This window comes from Eleginops maclovinus, chromosome 15 (assembly GCF_036324505.1).
Source record: "Eleginops maclovinus isolate JMC-PN-2008 ecotype Puerto Natales chromosome 15, JC_Emac_rtc_rv5, whole genome shotgun sequence".
NCBI lineage: Eukaryota > Metazoa > Chordata > Actinopteri > Perciformes > Eleginopidae > Eleginops > Eleginops maclovinus.
The window spans coordinates 10,385,070-10,404,875 of NC_086363.1; the positions used below are offsets into that span (position 1 = coordinate 10,385,070).

At 40.0% G+C, this 19,806-nt stretch overlaps 2 protein-coding genes across 2 annotated transcripts; one reads left to right on the top strand and one right to left on the bottom strand.

The window, feature by feature from the left end:
- Nucleotides 1-1,667: 1,667 nt before the first annotated feature.
- zc3h14 (zinc finger CCCH-type containing 14) lies at nucleotides 1,668-7,459 on the top strand. Its single transcript, XM_063901400.1, has 17 exons — nucleotides 1,668-1,805; nucleotides 2,433-2,475; nucleotides 2,564-2,678; nucleotides 2,787-2,827; nucleotides 3,173-3,347; nucleotides 3,461-3,782; nucleotides 3,891-4,051; nucleotides 4,922-5,022; nucleotides 5,118-5,276; nucleotides 5,443-5,520; nucleotides 5,627-5,779; nucleotides 5,920-6,129; nucleotides 6,246-6,384; nucleotides 6,481-6,620; nucleotides 6,755-6,837; nucleotides 6,999-7,105; nucleotides 7,251-7,459. Exons 1-17 carry the CDS (start codon nucleotides 1,770-1,772, stop codon nucleotides 7,252-7,254), a joined length of 2,067 nt encoding a protein of 688 aa, XP_063757470.1. The 5' UTR covers nucleotides 1,668-1,769; the 3' UTR covers nucleotides 7,255-7,459.
- Nucleotides 7,460-10,534: 3,075 nt separating this feature from the next.
- On the bottom strand, nucleotides 10,535-19,449 carry znf513a (zinc finger protein 513a). Its single transcript, XM_063902711.1, has 5 exons — nucleotides 19,242-19,449; nucleotides 17,978-18,114; nucleotides 16,458-16,592; nucleotides 13,186-13,956; nucleotides 10,535-13,023 (listed from the first exon to the last, which is right to left on the bottom strand). Exons 2-5 carry the CDS (start codon nucleotides 18,015-18,017, stop codon nucleotides 12,062-12,064), a joined length of 1,908 nt encoding a protein of 635 aa, XP_063758781.1. The 5' UTR covers nucleotides 18,018-18,114; nucleotides 19,242-19,449; the 3' UTR covers nucleotides 10,535-12,061.
- Between the last annotated feature and the right edge of the window lie 357 nt (nucleotides 19,450-19,806).

The following is a 19,806-nucleotide window of genomic DNA, read 5'->3' on the forward strand; positions in this document are numbered from 1 at the left end:
CACATTGGCTGTTAAAAACACTTCACTACCATGCCTGAGAACCAGCTGAAGCGCAGACTGGCTGCTTGTGATGGTACAGTACAAGGGCTGTTATGGCTCTCCTGATGGATATTGTTGCAGTACCATTGTTACAGGGTGAGTGCAGAGGTCGTCCCTCTGCCTTGATCCAAGAAATATAGCATATTTCCTAAAATAAACTGTTTAAAATCCTCTTCAATTAGCTGGAAAATGCACTTCACAAAGAACTCAAAAACATCATACAAAATGGAGTACTTGAGTGATTGGAGGATTCTACATCCGCCTGTTGAAAATGTATTTTAGAGAAGATAGTTATTATTTTGTTCCAGATGTTTGAGGTTGGTTGAAATAAGTTGTCTGTGGTGTTAAGCTGCCAGTATATGTGACAAATGCATTCTGTGTTGTGGTATTTAAAATAAAACATATTCTTTGCAAAATGTTCCTTATAATGATATAGGCATTTATCAACATGAATATTAAGAGAAGTCGGTGTCAATTCATACTGTATATAACTGAAGTGATTGTGAATAAAAATACAAAGTTGATGTATTTACACATTAGGCATTAGACTGATGTGTGCATCAGCATTGATTCACACAGACAGTGTGAACAAAGCAGCCAGAGCGACGGAGCAGACCGCTGCTGTGGCTGTGTGTGTTAGACACTCGTCTAGACGGCGAGCAAGATCCTTCCCGTCATTGTTGGTTGGCATTGAAGGGGCTGCAAAACAGGAAATAATATCTGAAGGAAACATACAGCTTTGAACTTTAGAAAGTAAAAGACACGTGCTGTAAAAAACAGCATTCACACGCATATTTGTAATGAAAGAAAATACAAATATGAACACCAAAATAAGTTGTTTAGCAAAAGCATGGACTACTAGTTAACGCTTTTTTTTTGTCTCCACTATAACTTGCAACACAAGTTGTTATTTGCAACCCATAATGTCTTCACAGATGATCCATTGAAACTGGGGAGATTTTCTAGAGGTGCAAAGTTGATGATCATGGCAGTTAATCAGAATGTACACTAATATTACAATCTTAACCCTTTAGATGTGTATTTCAATAACACATCTGTTTACAAACGTGCAATTGAATGACCCGTCAATAATTCAACATTTAGGTTTCTAAATAAGTTTTAGTCATTGTTTAGTACTTTTCATTTGTCGGATATGACATGTCCTTGTGGAGTGGAAGAAACACGACAGTGTTGTTATTTAAAAGTCTCCTACGCCATCTTGTGGATCTTTATAATAGACACTATATTATTAACACTTGAAGCGGTACATTCACCAACACAAAAAACATTTTATAGCACTTACTTCGTATCTTTGTTTTACTGTAATTACCACTTTACGTTTCTTCATTGGATTTGTCACAATCCTGACAACTCTTGAAAAAACACATTGATTACACTGAAGATGTATATGAAGAAGTAAGGGAAGTTATTTCTGGATAATTTGCTGAAAAACAACCCACTACATTTAGGGTTTGCAAGCAAAGGGCCTAGAAAGCCTTGTCATCATCAACAAAATCATAATCTTTTGTGATTGTGCATATGCGTCTTCACACTCCAGCTCAGTAGGTGGTGGTAATGCACCAAGTCGTTGAGGAAGAACATATGTCCCTGTCCAGCTACCGTTGTCACGTGATTAGACGTCACAATTGTCCCTGTTGGTTAACGGGTAAACTGGAAGAAAAAAACAGGCGCTTCTTTTATAACTTATTGACTTGAATAAAACGACTAGCATGGAGATTGGGACAGAAATTAGCAAGAAAATAAGAGTGAGTAACAATACATGCTAAATATGAGTGATTTTCAGTGGAGTTAAAGGCTAGTGGTTTACGCTAGTGTAGCATATACGTTGCTAGCTGACGTTAGCATTCTAGCTTGTGTTTCTCATTGGTGCAGTATGGCAAACATGGTTTTTATTTTCAAGGCCGAGAAAGAGTTTCGACCAGTAGAGAGTTTAACAGATTTGTTATCTGTTTTTTCTCCCCTTTTTAAGGAAACTATGATACGTAGAGATAGTTTTAGATAAATAAGAGCGATTAAATTATATGTGGAGGAACTGGTGTGGAAACAGAGCAGCACTTCCTCCCACAATGCACACAGTTAAAACGTAAAGGTCCACAATTCTTCCCAAAATTCTATAGCAAGCATCAAAATAATTTCTTGTGTTCCCTGTAAAGAAAACATGTTGTTCTTGCTTCTTTTCAAATGGGTTATGAATTTAACAGTACATTTCAAATGTGTATATGTTTAGATAACAATTGTACAAAGCTTTGGCAATACTGTATGTCATTAACGTCATGCTAATACAACTATTAGAATTGATATCAGCGCAAAAAAGGGTCTAGCCATAATATGTTGAGATATTTAATAACATTTATACCTTTGTTCTGTTTCAGGCTGCTATCAAGGGCAAGCTTCAAGAGCTCGGTGCATATATTGGTAAGGGAATAAGAAGCAGATCTTGTATTTGGGACGATTGCTGCTTGGATGAGACCTTACATGCTGTATGTGTTTCTTCTCTTTTCAGATGAAGAGCTCCCCGATTATATTATGGTGATGGTAGCCAACAAGAAAACATCCCAACAGATGGCTGACGACTTATCCCTTTTTCTCGGCAACAACACCAGTAAATTCACAGTATGGTACGACAATATTACCAGTCTGATAAAATGTGACATTGTTTTTTTGTGAATGAATACCAACAATACTCTCAGTCCTTAACATAACATGCATCTGTTCATTAATTTTAGGCTACAGGGTGTCCTCGAGAAGTTAAGAACAGTTGCAGTCGGTAAGTCAGATTATGTTGTATATATTTAATATTTTCTGCATAACCATTAACCAGAATAATGGATAACCAGTTACCACTTACTGAATGTAAGTTTAGCTTTAGTGTCTCACACCTGCTATCATGCACATTATTACTTTTTTATTCTAGTAAACTTATTTTAACAAATGTATCTTACTTTTTTTTGTCTCTTGTTAGGGGCTGGTGTTAGCATTACTTATTATACATTATATGTATTATTCTTTCTTCTTATTTTTTTAAGCACAATCATTTCCTATGGGATTGAAAATGTTTGATATTTTCTTATCTCATGGTTTCTTTCCTTGTCTTCCTGCATGGTTGTTACAGAGCCTGCATCCCTCAGCACACCCGTGCCTCAGTCGGACACTGGTATTGTGGCTGTAAGAAACCGGGCATCTTTGACTGAGGAAGTCAGAGCAGAGGAGTTAAAGTTGCTGATGGTGTCCAGCTCCCACTCTGATAGGACTGAAGCACGCGTGTCCAGTTCCGCTCATGAAAGCAGGTGTGTAAGATAGAATTATTTCCAATCACTGTTTACATTTCATTGTTTCAAACCGCACACATGCCCGACCCTGCATATTAAAACTGTAAATATATGCCTATGTTTGTTATCAGGAGAAGCAGCTTGGAGAAAAGTTCCTCTCGTCTAACCTCCACTGTGAAGCCCCTCATGGAGCCGCTCCCCTTAGAGGCTGTTATTGATATCAAACCAGACATGGATTATGACCTCATCGCTGAGGATCCTGTAGAATCTGCCACCAGCCATGGACGAGCACGCAGCGCAGCTAGTAGACCCACAGCAGAAATCTACAGACCGGGTCAGAGCAAGTATTCATCAGTAAGCTCTGCGGACTCATACAGACCTTCAGAAGGATCCTCTCACTACAGACAGCAGGACAGCAGAAGCAGCAGAACATCCAGAAGCGGATCCAGCAGGGTACTGTGATTCGATGAGATAATACAGATACTTTTGGTTGACAAAGTACCGGACTACTGTATGCTAGCATTCTTATTAACATTGTACTGACATCTTTTTTTTCTGCAGGATGAGTTGTCACGGAAGCGTAAGGCGCCTGTAGCGAGTTCAGTGGTGCGGGTGAACAGAGTGGCAGACGAGGACAGCGATGATGTGGAAGAGGAGGATACAGTCTATGGAGGCAGAGGTCTATCCAGTAGAGTGTCCCTACCATCCAAACCAGAACGCAAGTCAGTGTCAACACCTCATATTTTGTTTTGGGAGAATTCTATGGTATCAGATCAAAAGCCAAGATTGTAATTCACTGGTAACCACAATGTAGCATGTAAGTATATCAAAATTGTACACTGAATTAGACCTTCTACTGGCTCTGAAAGGGACCTCCAAAAGACACTCCAGCACTGACATCTATTAAATGATCTGATAGTGTACATTCTTAACTGAGCTTCTAAACGGACAGTTCTGATGTTTTGAAGAGGGGGGTTGTACAATGTTTTTATCAGTAGTCAGTATGATGAAATTCTTGGAGCAAAAACTGGAACATAAGGAGCACACAGGACTGCTTCGTACTGATGTCAGCCACTGAAGATTTATTGGAAGTTACGGTAAATCAACGTTTAATAACAAGTCAAAGCAACCTCTGGGAGCTATCCACGGATGTCTTTACTGCTCTCTGACACTGCGCGTCAACTTTGTCCTGTTATTATCTGAAGAAGAGACTGTTTATGAATGTTTTGGGCAAGTTGTATCAATTATCAGGGTCATACCAATATACAGCTGTGTAGAAAGAATGTCAAAGCTCCAAGGCTGTGTGTCTGCATGAGACCGGAGTGAGAGGAGAGGCAACTGCTAAGATGACTATAACCCAAACTAAAGTGCCATATTGGAAATCTGTCAGTTTATTAGTAAAGGTAACATTTTGGAGCGGACAGGAGTTGCAACAAAAAAGCTTAGCAATGTACTGCAAAGTAAGCACTTTTTTAGGTGGATTGAATTTTTTTTTTTTGGCAACAGCAGTATATGATTGAGTCTGTTCTGTTTTTACAAACTCAGGGACTCATAACTGTACCCTAAACATTACTGTGGTGTTTTTGTTTCAGACCTACTCTCCCTCCAGCCAAGCAAGCCAACAGGAATCTGATACTGAAGGCCATCTCTGAGGCTCAGGACTCAATCACCAAAACTACCGCCTACCCAACAAGTATGCGTTGCCATGGACACTCCTTTATTTGACTACAGGTTATGCAGCTCAGTCTTTGATCGGTTTCTTACATTGACCCCTCTCTCCCACCCCAGTACCACAGAGGCAGACAGTTCCCGTGGCGCCTCGGACTCGCAACGCCAGCACCGATGAGATGACTGCAGCCATCCAGCTGGTCCAGGAGCACCTCCAGAGCCTGGCCCCCAAAGTTCAGGCCTACAACTCAGCAGCGCTACCTCCTTCCAGAGCAACTGGTAGGATATGTAGGAGAGGAAAAAATCTGCAGCGCATGAGCCTTTTGCAGAGCACTGCTTTAAATACCCTGCCATCCAAAAACCAGAAGTACAGAAAGGCGTTAATATGACATAAAACATGTTGAGTTTAACACCACTGATGACTCTACTGATTTATTCCTCACAGCTCCTGTCAGATCTTTAGCCTCACGCCTCCAGTTGGACCTAGTAGAGAGCAATGACGGAGCAGAGCAGGGCGAGTATGGTAAGTCCTTTTGAGACCTTTTTTGTTTTTATTGGGCAAACTAAAAAAAAAAGTGTTACAATAAAAAGTTGCACTCACAAACACTTAAATGTTGATGTATCTCTAGGTGTGGAGGTCGCCGCAGCAGGCAGTGACACAAAGCCATTTGATACCCGCTCCTTCATAGTGAGTCGACCACAGCTGGGAGAAGGTACTGCCAAAAGTCAGCAGCGTCCTTTGGCCAAAGGGCTGCAGGCTGCTTTACCACGCATGGTTCAAGCCAGGTACACACACAAACACACACACACACACACACACACACACACACACACAAATATACATATATAAGAAAATGCCTTCAGCTCTCTCCATCTATATATTTGTCACATATTCACTCGTTTCTCGTTCCTCTTCTCACACCAGCAAAGACGGGGGGCGACTCTGCCAGCCCTAAGTTCATAGTGACGTTAGATGGGGTGCCGAGCCCGCTGGGAAATATTGCAGACTGTGAGATGGAGCTGGATGATGTGAGACCGCCCACAAAGGTCACCGAGGCAACTGTCCAAGTCAACAGGCAGCCCAAAGTCAGCATCCTTCAAAGACTCCATGGATATGTCCCATCGACAGAAGGTGTGTTCTTCCGTCAAGATACTTTGTTAATGCAGTAAAATAACATGTTTCTTCTTCTTTAAGGCCATTTTAAAAGTGCATAAGTAAAGGGTTAACATAATGTCCTCTTTTGACAGATGATGGGATGGATGTTGAGATGGAGGAAGACGATGCTGTTCCTATTAAGAAAAAGAAGGGGATAGAGCGCTGCAGGTTTTGGCCGGTCTGTAAAATTGGAGATGAGTGCGCGTACCACCATCCAACAACACTGTGCAAGTGAGTATTGCTGTTAATAAACTGAAGAAAGTAGTATTTAATAACTCAGCCTTCACTAAATCATTATTCGTGATTTCTGTGTGTTTTTTTCTGAAGGACTTTTCCCACTTGCAAGTTTGGGGACAAATGCCTTTTCGTGCATCCTAATTGTAAATACGACGGCAGGTGTACCAAGCCAGACTGTCCCTTCACTCATGTCACCCGAAGGAGCACAGTTGCCCCCCCGCCCAGGCCAGGTACATCTCTCTGCCTACAACACAGTTTAGATAACTTAGTAAAGGGTTTGACACTCATCGACTTAATCAAAAACATAATGGGGGTGTGAATATCTTCCTCTCTGCACCTCTAACTTGACCCTTTGTGATTACAGCAGTGCAGCCAGTGCAAACCGCAAGCGTGTGCCGCTTCTTCCCAGAGTGCAAGAAGATGGACTGTCCGTTTTATCATCCCAAGGTAAAACATTATAAAGGGCCGTTGTAAAGCTCTTTAGTGTTCATTTCAGTGAATGTTGGATTTAGTTAAGTGGGAAGTGGTTGTATTTTGAAGTTGAAAATGAATTTTAGTTTCGACATTATGCTCAAAACTTAGGGTGATTTTTCTTGATTTACCTACAGCCTTGTCGCTTCGCGGCAAAGTGTAAACGCTCTGGATGTACCTTCTACCACCCAACCACATCTGTGCCTCCAAGACACGCCCTGAAGTGGACAAAGACACAGACCAGGTGAGCCAATGAGTGTTGTCACAAATAAAAACTAAGCTTTGCAAATACATTTTTACAAATTTTAATAAAAGCCAATGTTTAATTGTCATCATAGTCATCATAATGTTTACATTTACTAAATACTGTCTGTCTTCTTCTCTCACAGCTAATAAAGTCCAGAAAGTCTGACAGAAGTCTGGCGATGGTCGAAGTGAAGTTACGGGAGATGATCTCTATCTGTCTATGGATTTTCAATGTTGAATGGTTTTTTCATTTTAATGTATTGTTTGGTTTGATTTTCAAGGTGTTTTGTAAAATGAAACGGTTTTTGTTCATGCTCTCAGAATATAAAAAAACTTCACAACAAACTTTAAATTGTGTGTCATCTCATAATTTACCTCCTGTTCTTCATAGTAGTTTTCACGCAGATATTCACCACAGACTGGTGATCTTTATTTTGAAATATGATAATAAAGATAGGTCATCGGTGGTGGAGATGTTCACTTAAAGGATAAGATTAGTCACCTGAAGCAGCAGAAAGCAGATGATAATGCAATGAATCAAACGATACACTTTAAAAGAACCGGAATACTGATTCTGGTTCATTTATAAACTTTTTTCACAGAGGGCCACATACAGAAAAATATACGGAGAGCTGGGCCACTTATAGAGCCGAATATTGGCCTAAAAGTTAAGTTATAAGTTAGCAAAACAAATGTAGGTGAATAATGTGCAATACTTGGAAATGGTTTAAGGAAAAACTGCCTACATCCCCTCTGTCTTTAGGGCTTTCATTTATTATTTTGTTGGCAGCTCATTCCTTAAAACAGAAGCTTCACATTGCTGATAATAAGAGTGAATATGAAGGTTCAATTTCAAGCTTGTTATGGAAATAAGTTATTGTTTTTTTTTTATCAACTAAGATTTGTTAAAAAATTTAAATTTTAAATGACTACATTTATTTGAAAAATGGGCTCATTAATATATTTGACAAGTACAATATAAGACGAGCAAAAGTTCAATTTGTGGGCCATATTGCATTATACTTTTAGAATTTGCAGAGGGCCGATTCAAAATGGCCTGCATTTGGCCCCCGGTCCGTAGTTTGGACACCCCTGATTTATAGGTTTGCTGTCTAGGGAGACTGAACACAGAGTAAAGTAGGTCAACCATTCAGCAAATCAGCAAGTTACATAATGACGAGTCTGATTAAATATTAATAGATATTATCGGTTATTATCATAAGAGAGAGACAATTTTGCAGCGCTGACCAGCAGCAAAGAGGCATACGAAATATTCCCCAAAACCATGCAAACGGAATATTCTTGTCTAACTTGTTGATGTAGTGTAAGGGTAGCACTGCACTGTAACATAGTGAAGTAATGACATATTTCACACAAAAACATGCAAAGCATATTTTTTTCACAACTTGTTTGTATGGCATAACAAACAGGAGACCGTTAATGTGTGAATTGATTTTAGCATTTTTCGAGTATGTATTTTCGCCTTCGTCTCTTCGCCTCGGTCTGCAGAGATATCCAATGTTAGTTGTCCAGCTCGGAAGACGTCAAGTAATGGCTATTTTGATTTTTAAAAAAAGGTTGTAGCTGGATGGCTTCATTACTATGTACGTTTGTATTTGGCAAACGTTTTATCTTTGAGTTCACTCGTCTTCTGAACTTCACCGAACCCTTTGAAGGTGCAGGATTTATATAATATAATAATAGTAGACTGAGCCTTCTTCTTAGCGGCTGTTTCATTTCCCGCCACCAGATGCCACTCCAGTGTGCTGCTTGATGACGTCACGTTTGTCGAAGTCAAAAGCCCTATGAGCGAGTCTATTTCTCGCCGGGTGCGGTGGCGCGCGCCTGTAATCCAAGTTACTGGGAGGCTGAGTCTGGCGGAGCGTTTGAGCTCAGGAGATCTGAGCTGCAGCGGACTATGCCGATCGGGTGTCCGCACTAAGTTCGGTATCGATATGGTGCTCCTGGGGGAGCTCGGGACCACCAGGTCGTCTAAGGAGGGGTGCAACGGCCCAGGCCGGGAACGGAGCAGGCCAAAGCCCCCGTGCCGCTCAGTAGTGGGATCGCGCCTGTGAATAGACGCTGTAGTGCAGCCTGAGTAATACAGCGGGACCCAGTCTTTTTAACTAAAAAAAAAATACTACGACAACAAAGACACTCAAACATTATATTTTTTCACCACACAGCAGCTTCATCCTGCTTTTTTATCTCCCCATACTCATGGAAAAGACCCAAGAAGCAGCTGATCTGCGTGTCCTACACTGCCTCCACCTGGAGGAAACCTGAAACTACATCAACTAAATGTAACACTTTGATAATGTACTGCAGGTGAACCACAACTCTTCAAAGGGCTTCCTGTTGAGCTACTCATAACATTCATTCTAGTAAACATCGGCAACTTCTCCGTTCAAACATTACGAAGATGCATCACTACATATTTGACTTCCACGAGGAATCTGTCACGCACGCAAATCCAGGATTTGAAGACTAGTCACAGACTGCCTGGTTAAGTCTAGTAGCAACGTTTGTTTTTATGTTGTTTGTTAGCTGGTACTGGAACGCATGAAGTTTGTTCTGTCAGCAGTCAGAGGCCAACTTATTAGTTTTAATAGCTAGATGTTTTTCACTTTGTTTTATGCCAATATTTTATTAAAAATCAGGATTTGGTTTGTACTGTTTAATAGTTTCCATATCATGTGACCAGGGGACTCCAAATTATAGCAGCATTGTGTTACTACACTGCACGAAAAGGAAACACCTATTTTTAAAGGATTTAAGTCCGTCTTTTATTTTATATTTACGTTTTTATTGAAACGTCTTGGATTTTTCCAATAGCTACTAAATCATATTGCGTAAATCTGCATTTCTTTTGTTAAAAGTCACATTTTTAAATGGCTTTCATGTCATGTGACCCATAAACTCCAAATTAAATCATTGTAAAACTACTCTGGACCAGGAACACACTTTGTTTTATTGGATTTTAGTCCACCTTCCATTCGATACGACTATATTATTGGAAAACGTATCTTTTTTTATTTATAGGATTTTTTTTTTATTGGCTTCCATGTCATATGACTCAGTGACTCCAATCAGAGCAGTACGTCTATCTCCTCTGGAAGAGTAGGACACATATATATATTTTGATTTTAGTTTTAATTGGAGGAAAAGGCGATGATAATTCAAATTGACCTGATCACAAACATGCTCATTATTAATTCCACGCAGGGGGATGTTTGTCTATCCTAGGGCTAAGGGAAATGTATCTAACATATTTTACTTTGAACCACAAATATGAAACCAAAGTGGTTGACTGACTGACAGACGGACTCACATTACCATCCGGTTTGTGTCTAAAATTGAAATGTACTGTTGAGAAAATGACACACAGATTTAAAGGAAAAAATGACATCTGTTGTTTGACATTCAATGAAATGAATTCCACGTTTATTTCAAAGTCCTCACTTAAGGCATTTATGAGACACTGCATAAAGACAAAAACAGACACTTGGGGGATGTCAGTACTAATCAATGCTCCATTGTGTCATGGCAAGTTGGCAACCTGAAAAAATCTCACTTGCATATAATAGGAATTTAGAAAAGAGCGTAAACTTAAATCACAGTCCCTGTTTCCCATGGGAACTAAATGACACACATAAAAAAAAGTCCTACATACATTAAGGTATGCACTTCTATCAGTGTATTACAGCCACTTTAGAAAAAGTAAAACAACTATTACACACACATGCTCACTAATAGTCATATTTTTCAAGTAAAAGCATGAGAATGGGCTTATTTCACAGTAAACAGGAAATTCCAATAAATTCATGATATGTAGCGGGTACAAATTTGTGGGGAAATGATTCCTTTGAACGGCATGCTTGCTTGTTTACGTTGTGTTACTCCTAAATCATATAAGAATTATCCTCCGATGATTTACCGCCTCGAGCACTTAAATCTTAAACTGTTTTTTAATGTCCCCATGTGTGTGATTGTGCTTTTTCTTTTACCATACAACCAAGTGAATACTGAACAGACCCTCTCAAGATGCTTGTGCATGCAATTTTAGTGTTTATAACCAGAAATATATATTTGAAACATTTTAGTCAAAATCCTATTTTAGAGACTTGAGGGGTTCAGCAAAGATGACACTGCCGTTCAAAACACAGGAGATTATTTAGTGAGGTTAGCACAAAGTAATTAATCGATATACTTAAACAAAGGTTAAAACAAGTCCAGTATTTTTAAATAGCACTTTGCTAGTACTACATAAGTTAGTAAATTAGTCTGAAGACATGCCATTAATAGAGCCCCGATGCAAAAAAAAGCATAAATATTGACACTTACAAGGACCCATCTACTAAAAGCTGCACTGTGTAGTCAAAAAAACAACCTCATGAAGCCATCCAAAGATAATGTGATCTATCGGCAACATTCAAGTTATTTCATGCCGCTTTTGGTAACGAAACGAAAGGTTTGTCCTAATCTCGTGATCCTAACAACTTTAAAAAACACTATCCCTTATTTAAAGAAATCCTAGAACTACACAGTGCAGTTCAGCAGTTCAGGCAAAAATGTGCACATGTATTTGGTAGTGTTCTCTGTCTTCAAATGAAGAACCAGATATGTGTAAATATATGAGAGGGGAAATGTTAGAATTAGCCTAGTGTAGTGTAACATACAGAGTAAGACATTTAAAGGACTTCCACAGGAGACAAAGTCCTTTTGCTCGACACAAACGCAGAATAGAAGACAAACACTAGACTAGTCAACAAAAAAAGATTAGAACATTAAGAATTGTGTTTGATAATTGTGCGGGTTCCTACAAATAAACATTAGCAGCCTCTGAAGACATCCGACAAAACACTAAGACACACACTAAAACAATATAAAGGCTCATATAAAGGCTCTGTGAAAACCAAGAAACAAATTGCTGGTAGCTTAACTTTGCTGAGTTTTATACAATCTCAAGTTTGTAGCACGAGTGTATAGTCTGACCTTCCTCCCTAGACATGTACTGCATATCAACTCCGGTTTCTTTTCTGTGAGTTGGAGCCCCAACTCCCATCCCTTTCCTTGCATCCTCTTCTTCGTCGTTGCCAGTCATTGGGACTTTGACCCAGCCTTCTGTGGCCAGGCCGTGTTTTTTCTGATGTCTCTTGTAATTGTCCCAGTGGCCCGTGGTGTAGCCGCACTCCTGACACTTATACGGTTTCTCTCCCGTGTGTCGTAGCATGTGCCGCTTCAGGTTCATGCTCTGGTTGCAGCTGTAACTGCACACGGCGCACTGGAAGGGCTTCGCACCCGAGTGCACCCGCTGGTGGCGCTTCAGGTTGGCCAGGTTCCCGCAGGCGTAATCGCACAAATGGCACTTGTAAGGTTTCTCGCCCGTGTGCACTCTGTGGTGGCGCTTGAGGTTGTCGAAGTGCGCTGAGGCGTAGTCGCACTGTGGGCACTTGTATGGCTTCTCGCCGCTGTGAGTTTTCATGTGGCGGGCCAAGTGGTTTGGGTAGTGTGTGAGGAAAGGGCAGGCGGAGCAGGTGTACACCTTGTCGCTGCGCTCCCCGGGGCTGTTGGGAGACGAAGAAGAGTCTTTCGTCAGCATTTCAAGGGTACACTTGGCACAGATCTGGGCCGTGGAGCCGTCCTCGTCTTCCAGGACGATGCCACACAACCGGCAAGTATAAGGGAAGAGTGAAGAGGGGAGGGCGGGCCCCTCTGCTACGCCCCCTCTGGTCGCCCTGGTGGTGCTGTTGCTGCTGGTTGTGTCCAGCAGAGGGGGAGGCTGGTGGCTAGGAGCTGGGTTAGAAGCGGGTATGGGTGGTGGCGACGCCCCCTTTAAACCATCAAAGGCTGACAGATAGTCGTTGTTCTGGGCTCCCAAACTCAGGTTTGAAGTCGGCCTTGCACTTTCTGAAACTTCACCAAAAGATGAAAGTTAGTGATTAAAGACTAAAAAAGATTTGCAAATCGCTTAACGAGAAGTTATTAAAAGTGTGCATCATGTTTTAAAATCTTGCAACATCAGACACAATAAAGAGACAGGTCTGGTTAATAATTAAGAAAGTAAATGATACATACCCTTGGCTGGAGCTCCAGACACTTCTTCATTGGGTCTTTGCCCGGTCACATGCCTCTTCAGGCTGTTTTGGCCAATGACAGGTCGAGGAGGGGGGTCCTGTCCTGCCCCTGCAGAGCACACATGCATGCGCTGATGCCTCTTGAGGTTGCCAAGGGAACTGCAGGCGAAAGTGCACATGTCACATTTGTACGGCTTCTCCCCGGTGTGGATGCGCAGGTGTCTCTGCAGGTTCACCAGCTGGGCCGAGGCGTAAGTGCACAAGGGGCAGTTATAGGGCTTCTCCCCGTTGTGTGTCTTCATGTGACGCTTCACATGGTTGGCGTAACGCGAGGAGAAGCCGCAGATGTGGCACGAGTGCAGTTTGGACAATTTGTCCTCAGCTGTCAGCTCTTTGTCACTCATCTCTTCTTCCATCTCTTCTTCGTCAAGCTGCAAATGGGAACCTGGGCGAATCCCGCTGATGCTTCCGAAAGGTGAACAGAAGTCTGGGCTTTTGGTTTCCCTCGAGGCTTTGCAGCACCTCAGGCAGTACGGGCCGACCAGGTCTATGCCCGGCCCTAGGGGTTCATCACGGAGCTGTCCGCAGCCCCTGCAGGACAGGTAGGGGGGGAAGCTGGGCTCGGACTGGGCTGCTCGGCCCTCGTCGTCCCTGCTGTTGTCGGTTGTGCTGTGGGAGTTGTCTGTTTCACTTTCCATGCTGAGCTGGCTGTAGGCAGGGCTCTCCTCTTCAGCCAGAGGATACACAGAGAAACCGATCTCAGCAGCTACTTCTGAAGGAAGACAAAGAGAAAGAGAGGTTTCTTAACACGTTCTTACTTTAATGTTGTGAAAGACTTAGACAAACACAAAGCACATTTTGTTTCTCCATATTTGACTATATCCTTTATTTCATCAGTAATAATAACAGTAATAACGTTCATTTTGCCAGACAGCGAAAAGCATTGCCAACAGAAGCACAGACAAAAACAGCATCAGAGACAATCACACACATCTCTTAATATACTATAATATTACACATATTTATTGCAGAGGTTGAGCACACATATTAAACAGTGAATAAACTAATGAGACATTTTGAGTAAAATATAACTGGAACAATTCAATTCCATTTTTGGATGTGTTTGGCTCAGGTGCAAGCGGCATGGATTGATGACAACAGCACTGAAGAGTAGCATAAAGCAATCAGTAAAGCTGAAAAAAGAGCTACCATGACATAAAAAAACCCCCCTCCAATACAGTATACACATCCAGCTCAAACAGCCTCTTCTAACAAATCTCATTGCATGACTTTTAAACTGTACAATATAAGAAAAACAGAAATGTTACAGATAGCGGCGCTTCGTTTCCATCTCTCGGAGAAGACAAAATCTATTTTCCCAGCAAAAAGGAGAAAGTGTTTTTCAGAGAAACACTTCATACTCACAGTGCTTCCTGCGAGTTCAACCGCGTTTTCAGGCAGTATAAAATGCTTTTTCCAGAGGGTAGGAAGAAAAAGCTTGAGGACACAGCACTGCTTGGCTCCAGTGCGTGCTATTGAAAGCGAATAACCCAGGACAAAAACCTTCCTCCCTTCCAGATGCCGAGGCAGGATGTGAGGAAGGGGAGAGTGGAGACTGCCCTTTTATCCTGCCCAATGGAAACCCCTGGTGGATGATTACCCAGCCTAATGATAATGATGATGACTGTAATGGTGAGGCAGCTGATGATGATGATAATGATGATGATGATGAGGGTAGAAGATGATGATGATGATGATGATGATGATGATGATGATGATGATGATGAGGGTGAAACGATAATGGCAGTAGGGTTGTGGGAGTAGAGGCAGCGATAGATGATGATGATGATGATGATGATGATGATGATGATGATGATGATGAATAAATGCCCTCTCATAATGGTGTCCTTGATGGTAATGGTCCTATTTTTACGACCCCTATATAATGACGGCGCCTCGGCTCCTTTCTCTACTTTTCCATTTTTCAGATCATTTTCTCTGACAAAGAGGCATGCTGGGAAATATGAGCTGCCGGTTTCCATTTCTCTCACAGTCGCACAGAGAGCGCCACACTTCATCACTGACAAACAAACTCCGAAGAAGTCCTCTTTGTGCTGCCACTTCTTTACAAATGAAGCCACGGCTAGCTTTAGTTGTAACATCGTTAGAAGGATTTACATTTCAGAATCATTCCATGCATTTTCACAGTAATGACAGGGAATGAAAATGAGCGCCTGTACAAAACATAATGACACTATCGTCCTCCCACCAAGAAAGTGGAGCTCAATAGAGTGGAGTTAAATGAAAAGATATCAGGCTGTGTGATCCTCGCGTTGCCTTCATTGTATAATCAATAGACACATTCACCGGGTAAGCCGTCTATGAAATATATTACTAGCAAACACATAGCAACACCAGCAGGAACAACAAGCAACCAGGGAAAACAGTGAGACACCAGGTTGATAGCGAGACGGTATAAATATTTTTTAAAGCTATAATCCTTCCCATTTTAAGTTAATAAAACCCTGTTTTTATACGACTCATATTATTTTTCCGCAACAGCCATTCATTGTATTTCCATTCTGTTATCTCTCTATATACCGGTGGAGTGTCTGCCATTCCCGCACTGGATTGAATATTACACACAAGGATCACCAGGAAATGATTCAGAAGGTAATCCAAAGTTACTGTTTTTATTATTCATGTTATTATTTTACAACTTATATAGGGCTCAGTGTTTACTGCTCACTCCCTAACACAGCCGCTAAAGCAAACTGGATATTTCTTACGGCTGGTAGGTCAGAAATTCAGATTTTTAATGTCAGCTAAAATGTCTTCTATGATCTTTGAGGTACACTTTGATGTTGTCTGCTATCATTTGGAGGTGAAATGTGCACTCCTTTTAATAATAACTTGAATCCCAATTTTTTTTAAAACTATTTGTGCAGTTTATTTGTAAAGTATTTATTTTGAAATATAAATGTCTCACTACGTTCTGAGCTATACTAAAAAATGGTCTGCTGTCACTCAAGTGAAATTAGTCTTGGAAAAAGAAAACATCTCAATGACAATCTAGAGTAGTGAACGATCATTTCAGTCAGATGTATTAAGTGAAGACTCATTTTACCTATTATATTTAATTAAAGTGAATTGTATTTAATATTTTATTCATTTGTTTCCTCGTTTGCGACTAAATAAATACTGTTTTACAGACGTGCTGTTAACGATATCTGTTATCCCCTCTGAAATGATACAAAATGCAACTTTACAAACCTGAGAACTTTTCCAGACCTAGAATCTTGTTGTCATGATCAGGATCACCAAACTCGAGGTCTTGTCCCAAAAGGAAGTCTGCGTCTAAGTTGAGGTTTCCTGGAGCTTCAATGGCTACACCATCTTCAGAATCCACTGCAGTCACAGCAAGGAGCAGATCAAAAACATGAGACGATTACTATCATTTCACTGGAGGGTCAGTTTTAATCAATTTGCTTGAATACTTCACTGGTATTGGCAAACTTTCAAGTATTTGTTATTTACATATGCAAAGAAATAACCATGTGTATATCTTAGACAGACAGATGAAGGTCTCGCTATGTTAACCTGGGCTGAACAAGGCTCCTGGATTCAATTAAATTCTACTTTAGGATTTACATAGATAAATTCAGGTTAGTCAAGCATAAAAATATGGAGTGATTAAAAGCCAGGAAGTTGGTCTTTATTTAATCCTTTCAGTTTTATGCTATTTGTTTAACAAATACACTTAAAAAGTCAGCCATAATCTTGCAAGAAAAACTAATCTACTTTCCTGAAGTAACAGAGTAAAAAACAGCATGTTATCAACAACGAATGAACTTCGAACAGTTGATAAATGGAGATCTTTTACTGCAGTTACAGCTAATGACGCCTGAAATCCTAATTCGTTCTCTCAAGCTTGATGGAGTCCAGACCGTTACCACACAGCTGTCACTGTTTCAGAAAACTAGCAGCAGGCCAACTCAAGGGCATCCAGCTCATCAGCATTACTTGGCAGATCCTTGAGAAACAGCATCATACTGCCATCTACTGGTCTTTTTAGTATATGACATTACGACACAAATATAAACACTACGGAAGTTTCTCTTTTTCCCAGAACTCATGATTTCAAATGAGATAACAGATGGTAATTATAGGTGTGAAAAAACATGTGAATGGAAACATTGGAGTGTAAAAAAAGGCAATATGGCATTCTCTATTTAGATTTCTATAGTAATCGTATTGATAACATCTTGTGCAAATATTGGGAGATGACAAACTAGTTTTGCCTTAATTTTTGATAGCATGCTACATGGTACCAGCTGTATAGGTACAGCTTTAAATCTGTATACAGGAGCTAATTTCTAACAAAATACAAAAAAATTAAAGAAAAGTTAAGTAGCCAATAACAGATATGCTATATACATGTTTGTTTACATCTGCACAGTGTTAAACTTAAAGATTTGCACTGCACATTCAACAATCCTTTTAATTGGCGCAGAATGTTTCAATGGCTTTAACTGCAATGCTAGGTGCAGTAATAGTAGTCCGTATGATTGATGTTAAACATTCAAATTACTCAAACGGCAAAACATGGAGTCCAGATGTGAGAGGACACGTATTGTAAACGACCAGGCTATTATTCACAGGGATTTAATTTTAGACCTCACTATGAGACCCTAGTTACTATACATTAGTAGAAATGCAGATGCGAGACATGATTTGCCGTAGCCCAGCTATGTATGAACTTTTCAATGTGGAAATGATCTCTGGGTACTTACACTTGACTGGCTGTGGATTCTGTTGTTTTTTTCTTGGCATCTTCCAGAAGGCCTCTCTCTTTTTTGCAACGTCTTTTTGCAGACTTCCACAACCATCAGCTCATTCTCATCTGTTCGGAAGATATTCCTCAGTATTTCTATGGATGCAAGAGAAAAGCCATCAAAACCAATTAGTACATCCACTTGGACATCAAACAGTGTAAAAACAGGTATACGAGTAAAGACAATAAATAAAGAGAACATTTTTTGATTCTCTATTTTTCTTTTTCTTAAATTGAATTTAAATGGCTGATTTAAATAGTGGAAAGGAAAGAAAATATAAGGTTAACTATGGAGAAAGGTGGTGCTATAAAAATGTGGTTAAAGAATAGTATCTTGAAAGTAGGGGTTTTATTTTATATTTATCACTTTTTGGTTTAGAATTGATAAAATACAAGACAATGTGTGATATAATTAAATCTTGGATCATACATTTGCTTAAAAATAGCCCTAAGTGACACATTATTAAAAATGCTATTGGCTAGTTTCTGTTTGTCAACTAACCGATTATTCAGCAAATCATTAACCTGCAAAGACAACATCACATAATTCAGTTATCATTATGAATAGCTTAGTAATACAACATATAATAAACTATTAACAGCAAACGTTACCTTAGTAATTTTACTGTATCAAAAGGTAGATTTCCAGCTTATTTACGTCTGTTAAGACCTGAATGCTATGAAAATGATCCAGGCAGTAATGGACTATAAAGGGTCTTAATGCAGTGTGTAGCCTATATCATTTTCAACAAATCTCTGAAGTCTTAAAGAAGCTAGTAATAATATATTACGCTATGTTGTTAAAAAAACAACAACATAATGTTGGTGTCATATCTGGACTTGGTGTATTTACATTGTAAACAAACAACACATCCAGCCATTACTGGCTTTCAAGCTACTTTAGCAGAAGGGCTAACACGTTAGCTCTGGTGCTACAATCGGATAGAAAGCAATCAAGCGAGACTGCTAGCAGTAAACTGAACCATGTTCATATAGCATTCAGCTAGCTAATGCAGTGACTGCACAACAAGAAATTAAACCAATATTTGCGAAAACTGACGGTGCGCAGCCCAGCGAGTGGCTCTACAGAACTCGTCCTCTTCAGTACGTAGTAAAGAATGACAAGTGCCATCTTCAGTCAATTAAGCCGAGATGTTAACCTACAGCTAAATTAGCCGAGCAGCTAATGTCAACTTCACTGGTTAGCCATCAAGCTAACTTACCTATAAAACGTAAATATCCCTGTCGATTGAGGTGGTCTTTATGGTCCGAAAACACGCCATTAGATGCGAAGTGTTTGTCCTCAAATATACAACGTCTGAAGATCCGCCATTTCTTCATGAGCTGCGGTGACAAAGAAAGGCAATTAATGGTATTTTTCATAACTTAATTGATTTTCGTTTTCGCCTGTGATCCAGCAGCAGCAACAACAATAACACTTCCGGCTTGAATCCTTCAGAATAAAAGCGACATCTTCAACTGTTACAACGTTTAAGGTAAATTAAGCATACCAACTGCACAAAAAATTAGGAAATACTCGTTTAGAATTACTTGAATTGTAGTAGTGTCATTTAATTTGTAAATTTTTTCAAATAAAAACATGCACACCCAACCTTAAACTGAATATTGAAGGGATTTATGATTTCTACAAGCTAAATGGGTACTATTTGCCCACATAGTTAAAAAGAGTACACAATTATGTAATTCTTACTTGCATTTAATTTAATTGGTATTACTACTTATTGCATTATAATATTTTTAAATCAATTTTAAATTTGTTTCATTTAT

Bases quoted from the DNA above. Each gene is read 5' to 3' on its own strand.
- znf513a (XM_063902711.1), bottom strand. From the start codon at position 18,017: ATGCCAAGAAAAAAACAACAGAATCCACAGCCAGTCAAGT. The intron at 16,593-17,977 runs GTAAGTACCCAG...CTGTGACTGCAG, and splicing joins GAATCCACAGCCAGTCAAGT to TGGATTCTGAAGATGGTGTA. The intron at 13,957-16,457 runs GTTTGTAAAGTT...GTCTTCCTTCAG, and splicing joins AGGTCTGGAAAAGTTCTCAG to AAGTAGCTGCTGAGATCGGT.
- zc3h14 (XM_063901400.1), top strand. From the start codon at position 1,770: ATGGAGATTGGGACAGAAATTAGCAAGAAAATAAGA. The intron at 3,348-3,460 runs GTGTGTAAGATA...GTTTGTTATCAG, and splicing joins AGTTCCGCTCATGAAAGCAG to GAGAAGCAGCTTGGAGAAAA. The intron at 5,780-5,919 runs CCAGGTACACAC...CTCTTCTCACAC, and splicing joins TTTACCACGCATGGTTCAAG to CAGCAAAGACGGGGGGCGAC.